Source organism: Trematomus bernacchii, unplaced genomic scaffold, assembly GCF_902827165.1.
Source record: "Trematomus bernacchii unplaced genomic scaffold, fTreBer1.1, whole genome shotgun sequence".
Lineage (NCBI taxonomy): Eukaryota > Metazoa > Chordata > Actinopteri > Perciformes > Nototheniidae > Trematomus > Trematomus bernacchii.
The window spans coordinates 26433642-26446115 of NW_022987720.1; the positions used below are offsets into that span (position 1 = coordinate 26433642).

The 12474-nt window shown below is 39.7% G+C and overlaps 1 protein-coding gene across 2 annotated transcripts; it reads right to left on the reverse strand.

The window, feature by feature from the left end:
• Positions 1-3017: 3017 nt before the first annotated feature.
• On the reverse strand, positions 3018-9535 carry LOC117493359 (lipopolysaccharide-induced tumor necrosis factor-alpha factor homolog). Of its 2 annotated transcripts, none has more exons than XM_034143873.1 (4): positions 9424-9535; positions 5020-5066; positions 4723-4906; positions 3018-3930 (listed from the first exon to the last, which is right to left on the reverse strand). In XM_034143873.1, exons 1-4 carry the CDS (start codon positions 9504-9506, stop codon positions 3810-3812), a joined length of 435 nt encoding a protein of 144 aa, XP_033999764.1. In that variant the 5' UTR covers positions 9507-9535; the 3' UTR covers positions 3018-3809. The 2 variants fall into 2 exon arrangements, with proteins under 2 accessions (XP_033999764.1, XP_033999766.1); XM_034143875.1 differs by having other exon boundaries at positions 4723-4900; positions 9424-9528.
• Between the last annotated feature and the right edge of the window lie 2939 nt (positions 9536-12474).

Below are 12474 nucleotides of genomic sequence, written 5' to 3' on the forward strand. Positions count from 1 at the left end.
TGTATTTTGGTTTTTCCGTTGCAATGCTACTTTTAAAGGAACACACACACACATGCACGGACATTAACCCCCTTGACTTTCACGTCCTTTTGTTTCTTCTGGGGGTTTTCTTGTCTTTCTCATTCATCCTCTAAACACACACACACACACAAGCTTTGTCATCTTCTCTCTTGGTTGACTGTCGCCTCCAGGTGGTTGGTAGCAGTAACTGCGCTGTGCTTGCTAGGGAGCTGCAGACACAACAGGTTTGAGGATTGTGTAGAGACAAAACCAGCATTGTAAGAAAAAGAAAAAAAAAAACACTTTAAGCCCTACGAATTAATTTCTCTTGTTTCTTTTAAAGCACAGATGGAATGCTCCCCTAATAGCGCATAGCTGGCTCTGTAAAGACAACATTTAAGAATTGTATATTTAAAAAATATTAACGTGTAAAATTTAAGAGAAGCACGCGCCATTTTGTTGTTGGGTACAGAAGGAGCCAGGTGTTCATATTTCTTGTGTGTAGGGTTTTCTCTCTTTTTTTCTGCGTTCCTGATGTACCATTGACGATTTTCTTCTGTTACATTTGGATTTATTTTTTCTTTTCAAAACTAACTGCATTGGGTTTGTCTTGTTAAAAAGTGCAGTACAAAGATGACCTGCAGAATCATACCTTAATTTGATCTTTTCCAGTTTAAAATCCTCAGTGTAGCAGCAGTGTACGACAACTATTCCTGTATATTGCCTTTTTGCTGGAAAATGTATGTTGAATAAAATTTTCTATAAAAACAAAAAACACCACTCTGCTGCTTTTCCACACCAGTGTTTGACCTGAAACACTGTTAAAGGGATTCAACATTTTTGGGAAATGCACTTGTTTCTTTATTTTGGTGGAGAGTTGGATGAGAAAATCGATACCACTCAATCTGCTCATCTAACTTGTGCATAGAAAGCGAATAAGTGTATTTTTTCCAAAATGTCCAACTATAACTTCGATATTTTAAGTTGCCATAAACCTAAAAACTGTAGATCTCCTCTTATTAGATGGCTGGGGGACCGGCCCTTAATATAGACATTTAAAACCTAACCACATGCCGTACACGTTTTCATCTGAGTACCAAATACAGCAAACTTCATGATTGACGGGTTTTTCAGTTAAAGGTTTTCTTTTTTTCATTGAGCAATAATTAGCTGGACAGAGCTCAGCATGCTGCCCCAAATCCCAAGACAACATTATTCAATTTAAACGAGACTACAGTTCTGCAGCTTGGCTTTGAGCTAGCTTAATGCTAAAAAAGAAATCGCGCGCTAACAAGTTAATGTTTAGCATTTATAATTACTTTCTAATGAGCTGTGTTAACACTAAGAATCCATATTAATGTCCCCCCTTAATGTGGTATTCATAATTTAGTACGTTTTCAAAAAGGGTTTCTTTCTTAATTTAAATAATGTGAAAGCTAGCCCGCAGCTAGGAGTTGTGAAGTGTTGCCACAAATGGTGGGGGCCAGAAAAGTAAAAAATGTTGGTCCATAATAAATTAGTATATTCCAATTTTGTCATTTAGAGTTTTTTAGAACTTTGTTATGTCTCAGCATTGTGGAAATTCCCAACAGCCTTATTTTTCTCCCATCTTTTCCCGTTTTAAGTTACTGCTAGCTAGCTTTATCGTTAGCCTCGACAGCCTCAACAAGCCTAGGGTAACGTTAGGCCTACTTTTTGCCGTTATAATGGAAGAAGCCCTAATATCCAATAAAAAGAGGTCTATCCAGGTTAGTAATATAAAATCATTTACAAAAAATATATACATTCTTCTTGTAAAAGGTGGACTGAAAAAATCAAATCAATTGACATATCCTTACTGTTCAGTGTTTTTAAGGTCACCTATCATGCTATTTTTAGGCAATAGCATAAGTCTCAGATATATACAAATATATAAAAAACATGTCTATGAAGTGTTTTGCTCAAAATACCAAACAGATCACCCATTCTAGCCATGCCTCATATCCCTCTATTTCACTTCCTGTTTCAAAAGTGCTGATTTTGGGTATAAAGCTTAAAAAAAAAAAAAAAGAATTATACAAAATAAAAAAGGAGGGGGGCTGAGCTCATGCAGGACCCGGCAGCTACTGTCTAAACTAAATACTGCCGTGATGAAACGCCATATCATGGATTATCAAGGATTATTGCTGAAACAGTATGGAGCTCAAAGGCTTTCTCTCTTGCCGGTTATACCACAAGGTGAGTTCCTTTTTATATCCTGCTTCTTCACACACATGCTCTCCAGTACAGGTTAGCTCTGAGTGTTAGCGATGCTAATGTAAACACCGACCATATTACGTCCTAAACTGATAGTTTCTGATAGTGCCGTGGGTCCACATTGCCGATATGACGTCAATACGCCGCAAATCTGGATCAGCTCCGTTGTACCCCCGTTTTTAGAGATTTGGTTACGGAGGAAAGAGAGAGGGTTTTATTTTCTGAGTTCCCCGACACACCGGGGCAGGGGCGGACTGGCCATCGGGACGTTCGGGACGAATCCCGATGGGCCGGTACTGAAGTGGGCCGGTCGGACGATGTGGGCCCCCCCCGACAATTTCCTCGCGGTATTTACTTGCGGCACCGAGGTGGGCCGGCGGTACCGAAGTGGGCCGGTCGAGAGTCCCGGGCTGATTTGTAGTCCCAGTCCGCCCCTGCACCGGGGACACATATTTATGTATAAAAGACATCAAAAAGTGCATTTTGAATGATAGGTCCCCTTTAAGGTGAAATTATATTGAAGAAGAAAACTTTCCAATTGAAAAATGCTGAATTTGATTAAAATATTCATAAAAACATTGCAGGTAGGCTATAATCAAATAAAGAGTGTTGTACTTCTCCAATGTGTTAATACAATGTTGCATTGATTTGGCGTCACTGTGTCACATGCAATTTTAAATAAACATTATTTGAAACATAAAGTATTTGATAGATATATTTACTTTATTGTCCACATCTGTGGAAATGTGTCTATTGCTTCTCCCAAGTACAGAAAAGGTACATACAACAGTTTATTTACAAGCCCTTCATTTGAACAACACAACGTATGCAGATGTTTCTGAAAAGGATTATATATATTTATTGTTTTTTTCTGCTGGAATGGGACAAACATAAAACGGCTCCCAAAAATTGCATGGGGTCTGCTTAACCCATTTGTGCCCGACCACGAATCTAAAGACATTTTTAAAATCGGTCAAACTGTTTGACTGGATAACATTTATTTAGTCATTGGTAACATAGGACTACTGTTTCCTTCTATATATTTTAGAAAGAAAACTGCTGTTCGATGTGCCCAACAACTAAATATAGAATGAGATGAAAAATGTATGAACATATTCAAGTTCATTATAAAAGTAATGCAGAGATATAAAGCGTTAAAAAAAATCATAGGGAAGACATTCAATTAACATATATATAAGCATTTCTCTTAATCTTTCAAAAAATCCTGATATTGATTGCTATTGATAAAAGATTTATATTATTTGATCTTCAAATGTCAAAGTTGCAGTTGTACTTCACGACTTTAAACAAAAAATTAAGCTAATGGGCTAATTAAACTAGCCAGAGCTTTAAAAAGTGTGCACATAATATTAAGACATCACATCGACTCCCAGTCCGTTTGATAATAATATGATTTTGATTTTAGCTTCAGCAAATGCAATGGCTCATCCATAGAAATAAAAACATTGTACTGCACCTTTGACCATTTTGTAAAAATGGTGAAACTGATCAGACAAAAAGGTAAAGGGATGTTATTTATTATTTCTACGGGTCTGTTTCTGCCATCAGGTTCATCATTTTTTACAGCACTTTTTCTTTTCAATGTGCAGCACTCTGTTGCATCGAGGGCAGGTGTGGTACGCATCCTTGAAGTCCTTCAAGAAGAAAGGAATCAGGCAGCAGAGGCAGAACAACCTGCAACACACACACACACATACATGGAGTTAGTGTCATTTAACTGTATGGGAACATTTTTAACATACACTTTTTTAGGGACTGTACAAACAAATTATATGGTTTCTAATTTTAAAAGAATTCAAAAGACCCTTCTGTAGTAGACAGACTAAAGCCTTGGTGCAGATACAGGCTTGTTGTCTATTGCCTATTACAAAATAAAAACAGTTTTATACACTCCCAGTTATAATTTACTCTCAGGGTTTAGTGATGAGTCAGAGTAACTCGAGAAACTCGATTCGAAGACTTTTATTTAGCCAGTTTTATTTTTTTCTTCTGCTAAACAATCACATGTTCATTTTCTGCACTGAGCATTTAAAACTTTTCTTAATGATATATTTTCGTATAATTCATTCGTAAACAGAGAAAGTAGTTCCTGGTAAAAATCTGTAAAATCTTTATCATAAGATATGTATGGTTTGACTTTTTAGAGAACAAGGATAATGCCATCGAGCTCACTTTGAGAATTATTGGTGAAGTGAGGTGGTGGTGGTGGAAGTCTGGTGAATTATCACCACACTAAGCAACTTGAGTCGATTTTACAAACAAAAAAAGCAACTGCTCTGAGGCCTTGAATTGTATCTCAGCTATATTTGGAAAATTGAAACTTCGAAAAGGCTGTTGCCTCACTAAAGTACAATATCACCTTCGGTAGGTCTGCTTTTATATTGTACTCTGTGGGTATGGAGGTCAAATGAAATGCATGTTTTAGTTTGTCTGCAGAAATCCACAAACCCTGAAGCTCAGACTCACCCGCAGCAGATGAAGAGTAAGCACATGAGCCAGGCGTACGTCCCTGCTTTGTAGGTGACGTTGGTCATGACCTGCTGCTGGCAGGAGGTGCAGGTCGTCATGCCGGGCTGCTGTTCGTGTGTAGGAGGGGTGAACGGAGTATGAAGATGGTAAACCGGCACATTATTCTTATCCTGCACTCCAACTGGAAAAAAAGCAGAAAAATGCAACAGAGGAGGACAGACAAAACAACACAAGTTAATTAATTAGCCAGGCTGGTTATGATGATGTGTGTGAGCGTGGTGCGTTCAGGTTTACCTGGTATGACGTAGGGAGGAGGACTCTTCCCATCTGTACTCATTGTGCTGAAAGAGGTAATAGAAAGATTGTTTAAAAAATGTGCTCTTCTGCATTTAAAAGTGACGACAAAATACACAGCAGTATGATCAGTGGTGGAAGAAGTACTTAGATACATACTGTACTTAAAACCAGTAAATTATAAAAATACTATGTTACAAGTAAAAGTCCCGCATTCAAAATCTTGCGAGCACAAAAGTATTGGCTTCAAAATGTACTTAAAAAGGGCATATTACGCTCATTTTCAGGTTTGTATTTTGTGTCTCTACTGCAGTGGTTCTCAAACTTTTTATGTCAGGCCCCCCCTTTGAAGGAAAAAAAATAGTTGGGCCCCCCCAACACAAATAATCACGTAATGGACAAAGTTAATATTTATTAAAATACATCAATATGAACGTGAGCATTCCTTTAAAAAAAAAAAAAAAAAACACTTTGCTAGAACAGTGATAATAAAACAATGCTCCATAAGTCTGTGTGCTCCAAAAAATAAATACATAATACAATTGTGCAATCCCTTTGCTAGAACAATAAGTAACAATCATTTTTCAAATTATGATTTTTTATTTTTCAAAACCATTTTTCCTCCTGGTCTCCCCCCCCCCCCCCCCCCTCCCTGTCATGCCTCTGCGTCCCCCACTTTGAGAAACACTGCTCTACTGTGACATGTTTACATGCTTTAATGTTCAGAAAGGTCTTTATTTTTCTCATACTGCCTGTGCTGCAGCACCTCTTTTCACCCTCTGTCTGAAACCAGAGCCCAGTCTGCTCTGATTGGTTAGCTGGCCGGCTCTGTTGTGATTGGTCAACAGAAGATACATACCAAAGATCTTTCTCAATGCTGGAACGCTACTTTCAAGACAACTGTGTTTCTGCTGATTGCCGCACCAGATAGAGCCGAAGCATGACTAAAATCCACTGTCATCTCTTACTGACACATGTTTTTGTTGGCACCTGTTATACAGTATGTTCTGCATTGTATGGATGTTTCTTGTCAGTATTCCTGGCAGGAAATGCCTCGGGAGGGACTCTTTTGAGTCATTGCCGACAGATTTCAGGTGTGGTCGCTCACCTACAGACCTACAAAAAATGGTGTCGGTACGCAGTGAAAATGCTTGGAAGGATGCAGGGAATTATTTGTTTTATTTTGGACTATTTAGATGATTTATCAGAAAAGTCATTTTACCACAACCTTTAAATCGCCTATGATTATGTCTAATTTGACTGTTTTGCTCATGCTTCATCATCGATAGATTCGTCATCTTATTTTGTAGTTAATATGAATAACATGTACAGCTTTATTTTAATTGTGTCTGTATTGTTGTCTGTATCAACATAACATTTGAGGGGATGCAGATTAGCATTTTTTCATGATTTATATCCATGTTTATTTGCATGCATTTTTTCCTGCGTATAGTTGTATGTGCAAAATGGCAGACTCAGCCACTTGCATTCATTTGGCTTTTGCTTAAACCCTGCCAAATACTCAAATACAAACACTACCAGAAAACAGGGTTTGGTTTAATTACAATCTTCAGGATTACAACTTTAAGACTTAATTACTTGCAAAAGTACAGGTAATGTTTTGCATCCCCCTTTCTTGTCTAACTTTAGCAGGCCCCTACACACCAGGCCGATATCGGCCGTCTTGCGTTGTTTGGCGACAACGGGTTCCTTGTCGCCCAAAGTCAATTTGGTGTGTCCCGAACCCTCGGCCGTGACACGCCTTATTTGGCCTTTCACGGTCGACACCCGGCCGATTCAACATGTTGAATCGGCCGGGTGTCGGACACAAGCTATCGGGCCAAGAAACCACTCTGATCAGCTGTCCAGCTAGCAAATGAGAAGCGAAACGGAAGTGAGGGACGTAAACAAACGATTTAAGGCACAGGACAGCAGCTAAACACCAGCAGGTGATACTTAAAGACATCAAACATAGCCCTTAAATGTCCTCTCTTACCTCCCACACATAGCAGGGACATCTCTGATATCGGCGGGAGTTTGACAGTTTATCTTTTTAAAAAGGCTGAATGAACTAACGTGACATTTCCAATTGGTATTTCTTGTTCTTCCAAAGCTTCAACATTTTGCGGGTAATGCCTTTCAGTCTGATTCTTGACAGCAACCGGTGTATCTTTTGATAAAGTGTTACAGTAAAAACTGAGGCGAAGGCACGGATAACTGGCTGAGTGGCTTTTTCTCTTGTTGGCGGCTTTCCATAAAGCAGCTGGTGCAACATTAATTGGAAAGTTAGGGTGTGTTGGGTTTAGGTTTACCAAGGAAATATTTGTTTCCCACAGCTTCAGAGTCCTTGTTTGAGTGAAAATAACAAATGATGCTTGGAGATGCACTGCAAAGTGGTTGCAAAAGTTAGGTGCATTGAAGATCCTTAGGAAAAAGAGATCTTGTTTTGATAAATATGAAGGAAAAAAGTCCAATCACATTTTTTATTTTTTTAAAAACATGAAACAAATAGGTAGGCAAACATCTGCTCAATTGAATAAGTAGGACACAGTTGATGGTGCTTCTGTCATCAAGACGTGACATGAAGCTGCTGATAGAGATAGAGGTAGAGTCTGGGTGCGGTTTCGGAAGACATTCATCTGCCACATTGCGAAGATACTTTCAGACAACAGAGGGGGAAATTTAGAGGCTGGTGATAAAACAATAAAACCTCTGTGAGAGAAGAGAGCACACATGACCTCAGCTCAGACAGCAACAGCTTTCTCTGCAGCTTCATCACTGAGGCAGGTGTGGGAGTGGATCAATGGCGGAGGAATTGGGTGCAACTGATGAGAAGCACTGGCCCGGTAGATAAGCTAATTATAAAAGTATAACTCCAATTCATCTTATGCTGATGACAACTAAAGAAACAATTGTGGACACCAGATTTAAGGCTTTTAGCTGGTAGTTTCCCAGAGAAACAGAAGTTGGGTTCAGGGGATCTCTGTCTTTCTGATGTTACGCTGGATGATGTTTTACTGTATGTAGACAAGTTAACACCCCGAGACAGAGTCTGATTTTTAGGTGTGGCCTCACTGTGTGTGGATCTGTGCTGGTCAAACCGGCCCCATCAGCTGCTAAGGAGGGGTTACTCAGAAATGGAAATTACCAAGTCAATCACTCATCAATTCAGAAAAAGACAGGGGGTAATCGTATTTTAATCTCGATTACGATTTTGGCTTGCAACGATTACGAAAACAATGTAATCGAAATAAAACGATTATTATTTTTATTAAAAAAAAAATTTTAAATGTAATTTTTTTTTTTTTTTTTTTTTTCTGTTGAATTATACTTAAAGTTCAGGGTAATCAACTGTTAAAAACATACTGTTCAAAAAATTTTTTCAATATATGGATGTTTTCAAAGTAAATGGATAATCGTTTTTAATAATCGTGATATCAATTATTGACCAAAATAATCGTGATTATGATTTTTGCCATAATCGCACAGCCCTACCAGGAAGTATTCTTGCCTCGCTTCTGAAGCAAGATGCTCGGCAGACATGTGCTACCAAGCAAGCGTACTCGCGATTGAGAAACACCCATAGAGTTAATTCAACTGTTGAGAATAAATGTAACGCATTCAAGCTCAACAGTTAAGCCACAATATTTGTTCCTAAATTGAAGATTTGAGATACTCAGTCTGACCGCAATGTAACCGTTATGTAATATATATCACTCCAAATCATTTTACAATTTTTGTCATATTTCATTGATCATTTTTGATATATGACTGTAGGACAAAGACAAATAAGGCAAATACCGAATTAAGACAACATTTTGCCATCTGCTAAAAAATTCACAGATACTTGAACCTGCAGGTGAATTTATAGTTAAAACAAAAGCCTGTCAAGTTGTAGATACAGACAGATCTCATAGTTTGTTTAAAGGAATGATTTGAATGATATGTCAGTTGTTTTAAGGAGCTTTTGTTTATTCTGTGTACCGCCTTGCCTTCAGGTTCAATTAAGTTTAGCGTTTCTGGACTGTCTCTTTTATTTTTCAGTAACTGTCAAAAATGTGCTTTCACTTCCTTTGAAAACCGGTCAGTGCCTTAAGAAATGACCGTGTCTTAGCACCACTTTTAGAATGGTCCTTTTATGTGTTATTGGTTTGATGTATAGCATTACAACTTCAAAGCTCTAGTCCCTCTATCTGAAAGCATCAAACAAACCAAAAAGTATGGAAAACCTATTTGACCCTACTCCGTCTCATATGCATCAACATTGAAATGACTTCCTTTCTTAAAATGTGGTTCTGCAGGCTAAACCGGAGCCTATAAAACCAGTTGTTATTGAGATTTTTCTTCTTTTTTTTCAATCATGTACTCTTTTCCCTACATCTCATATGGATCTCTCGGTCTTACCTTGGCTGTGTGTTGCCGTCAATAGTAGAGATGTGTGTGAGCTGCTGCTGATGTAGAGTCCAGACAGATTTTAGCTGTGACATGCACCTGCCTCACCTGTACCTCTTCTTGACTTCTTTCTTCACACGCCCACAGCTCCGCCCTCACCGACAAAGACTGACTCTGCAACTTCAATGAGTCACTCAATGATTTAGGTGTGACTTTCAAAGGCTGTTCTGGTTGTCATTTTAACTTGTTCTTTGTGTCAGGGAGATTATTGAGGGAGTGTGTATGTGTGTGTCACTCTCTTATGCTGTGTTCACACCGGACGCGATGCGACGTTTGGGGGCGGCGCGATTACATGTAAAGTCAATGCAGAGACGTGGACAGACGCGAATTCGCTCCGACGGTGCGCATGAAGCGGTGGACGCAGCGCGAATCACACGATTGAGGCGATTGAACGGTGCCGCGTTAAACGCGAGAGTTCAATTTTTTCAACTCGAGCGTCAAATTCACGTGACGCGTTCTCGCGGAAGCCAATCAGCGGTGAGGATCTCAGCCGCCGTCACTGACGTTCAACCACACAACATCAACCGTTAGCTGTTAGCAGTTAGCACACAGAGCTCACAGCTCCTCATATCCGTTCAGAAACTGGACAAAAGTTAAACAAGTACAAACCACAGACTGTCTGTGTCATGGTGAATACAGTCGCTGCTTATTTATGTCTGTAGGCCGTTGTTATGAGTGTGGAATGAGCATAGACAACGTTAGCTTAGCCTGGTCGATCCGATCTTCATTCAGAAAACAAGCATTTTAAAAGGTGTTTTGCCTGCCGTCTTGTCTGCAGACTTGTCAAAGCATTAATTCATGGTTGTTACTAACCGGTATCAGTATGTTGTTACTTCGGCATCATTTAGAAACGTGTATTACAATTTAATCACGGTAAAATATGTTCATTTGTTGTAGTTGTAGCTCCCGAGCCAGCGCGTCTTGTTTGAATGATGCGAGTAAACACAGCTGGCAGCCGCGGTGAACCTCCAGCGTTTAGAGCGATGCGATAGGAGCGATTAGAGCGAAGCGAATAGTCGCATCGCGTCCGGTGTGAACGCAGCATTAGGTTAGGATAACCAGTTTTCCTCGTTCTGCTTTGTTTTCCTTCAGCAGCCTTTCTGACATGACAAAGACTTCAGGCAAATAACAGTTTTTGTCCTAGAATATGACCGGAAGTGCTAGGACAACTTTTAGGAGAGATAAGTATGCATGTATTGGCATAAACTTACATTTTGACCACTTTCCTGAGAAAAAAACAAATTGAATGTATTTAAAAGAGAAGATTGTTTACTTAAAGGAAACCTATCATGCTATAGTTAAATGATATATTGTAGGGCCATACCTATATAAGGTATATTTATACGTTTCTGTTTTCGAAATACCAAACAGATCATGCATTTTAGCCATGCCTCATTTCGCTCTATGTGTTGTTTGCTGTCTACGGGGCTGAGCTGCAGCTGACCACGCCCCCCTGCAGGAGAGGGGAGACGTGCTCTGATCAGCTGCTGGGCTGTCAGAAGAGGGGGAGAAAAAGAGATCTCCGTCCTCCGTGTTTTATTATATAGAGTCGTTATTCATTTGTTTTAAAGCTCAATAAATAACAAAGAAGACCTTTGACTGGCACTTTTCTAATTTTTAAACTTTAACGGACATCTTGACCGGCGAAAGAAACTGAAACTGAAACTCTGCCGCAAGGTCCCCTCGTTCCTTGGAAGAGGCGGAGAGGTGGGTGTTTGTCATCTGCTGGTGGACTAACCGGAGAGAATTACAGTGCTTGCCTCGACGGGGAGGGATTGCATTGAATTAAAGCAGCGGGAGCAAACGCTTGCCTCGGGGAGGGAGAAAGAAAGCCACAGCGGAGAATAAACAGAAGGGTAACCATGGTAACCAAGTCTTCTTCGCTGCTTATTGTGGCAGACTACAGCGCCACTTACAGGCCTGGCATATTGTACTACAGCATCTCCAGCGCTTTCGAGCGACAATGGCCGGCCGTGGCCCAACCCCACATTCCCCTGATAGGTGGAGAGTTGGCCCAATAGCCGTAGCGCCACTTTCCTGACGTCAGTAAAGTGTTCAAATCTGGATCAGTTTTTATCAGATCCGTTGCAGCCCCTTTTTTAGAGATTTGGGTATGGAGGAAAATAGAGAGGGTTGTGTTTTCTGACACTTGGTGAGTTCCCTGGAACACCGGGGACACATATTCATGTATAAAAGACCTACAAAAGTGCATTTTGCATGATAGGTCCCCCTTTAATTGAATAAGATGTAGCAAGAAAATAATAAGCATTTCAGTACCCTAAGTAATCTGAACATGACCACACATATATGCACGTAGCGAATAAAAAAGCACGACCTATCCTGAAGAAAAGTGAAATGGTTTTCTAAGGGCAAAGGTCAGAGCATTCACACTCCTAATGTGTTAAATACGGAAGCTGGGTAAGTGGCTTTAAACACAAACGATGAAGCTTCACAAACAGCTCTAGTGTCAGTTTTAAGACGGCTGTTTATCCTGTGTCAATCAAAAATGTCAGTGTCAGTTTTTTTTAAACTAACATCTATAGGTAATGCTTGAATTAGTGATGGGAATTACGGCTCTTTAAAGGGAGCCGGATCTTTTGGCTCCGTTCCTTTCCGAGAGCCGTTCAAAAGAGCCGTGTTTTTTTTAAGGTTAATAGGTTTATATGCGAAAGAATCAATGATTGACTGTATTGCCACAAATCTACTTTTACTCACAGAAAATGTATAACTTGCTACATCTCAGCCAGCCAAACTACTACTCAAGCAGCATGCGTTATGCCAACATCTATGGCAAATTTGCATTCAGGAAAGCAAGTTCCTTTAAAGGCGAGTGGATTTATGGCAGGCAGTGAACCAACGATAAAATGAACGGCTCTCACCAAGTACAACTCAGTTCCCTTCGTTCGTACCAAAGCGCCATTCAAAAGAATCGGATCGTTCGCGAACGTCACATTACTAGCTTGAATCATTTAAATCCCGGACATAGCGTAACTTTTTTTTTTG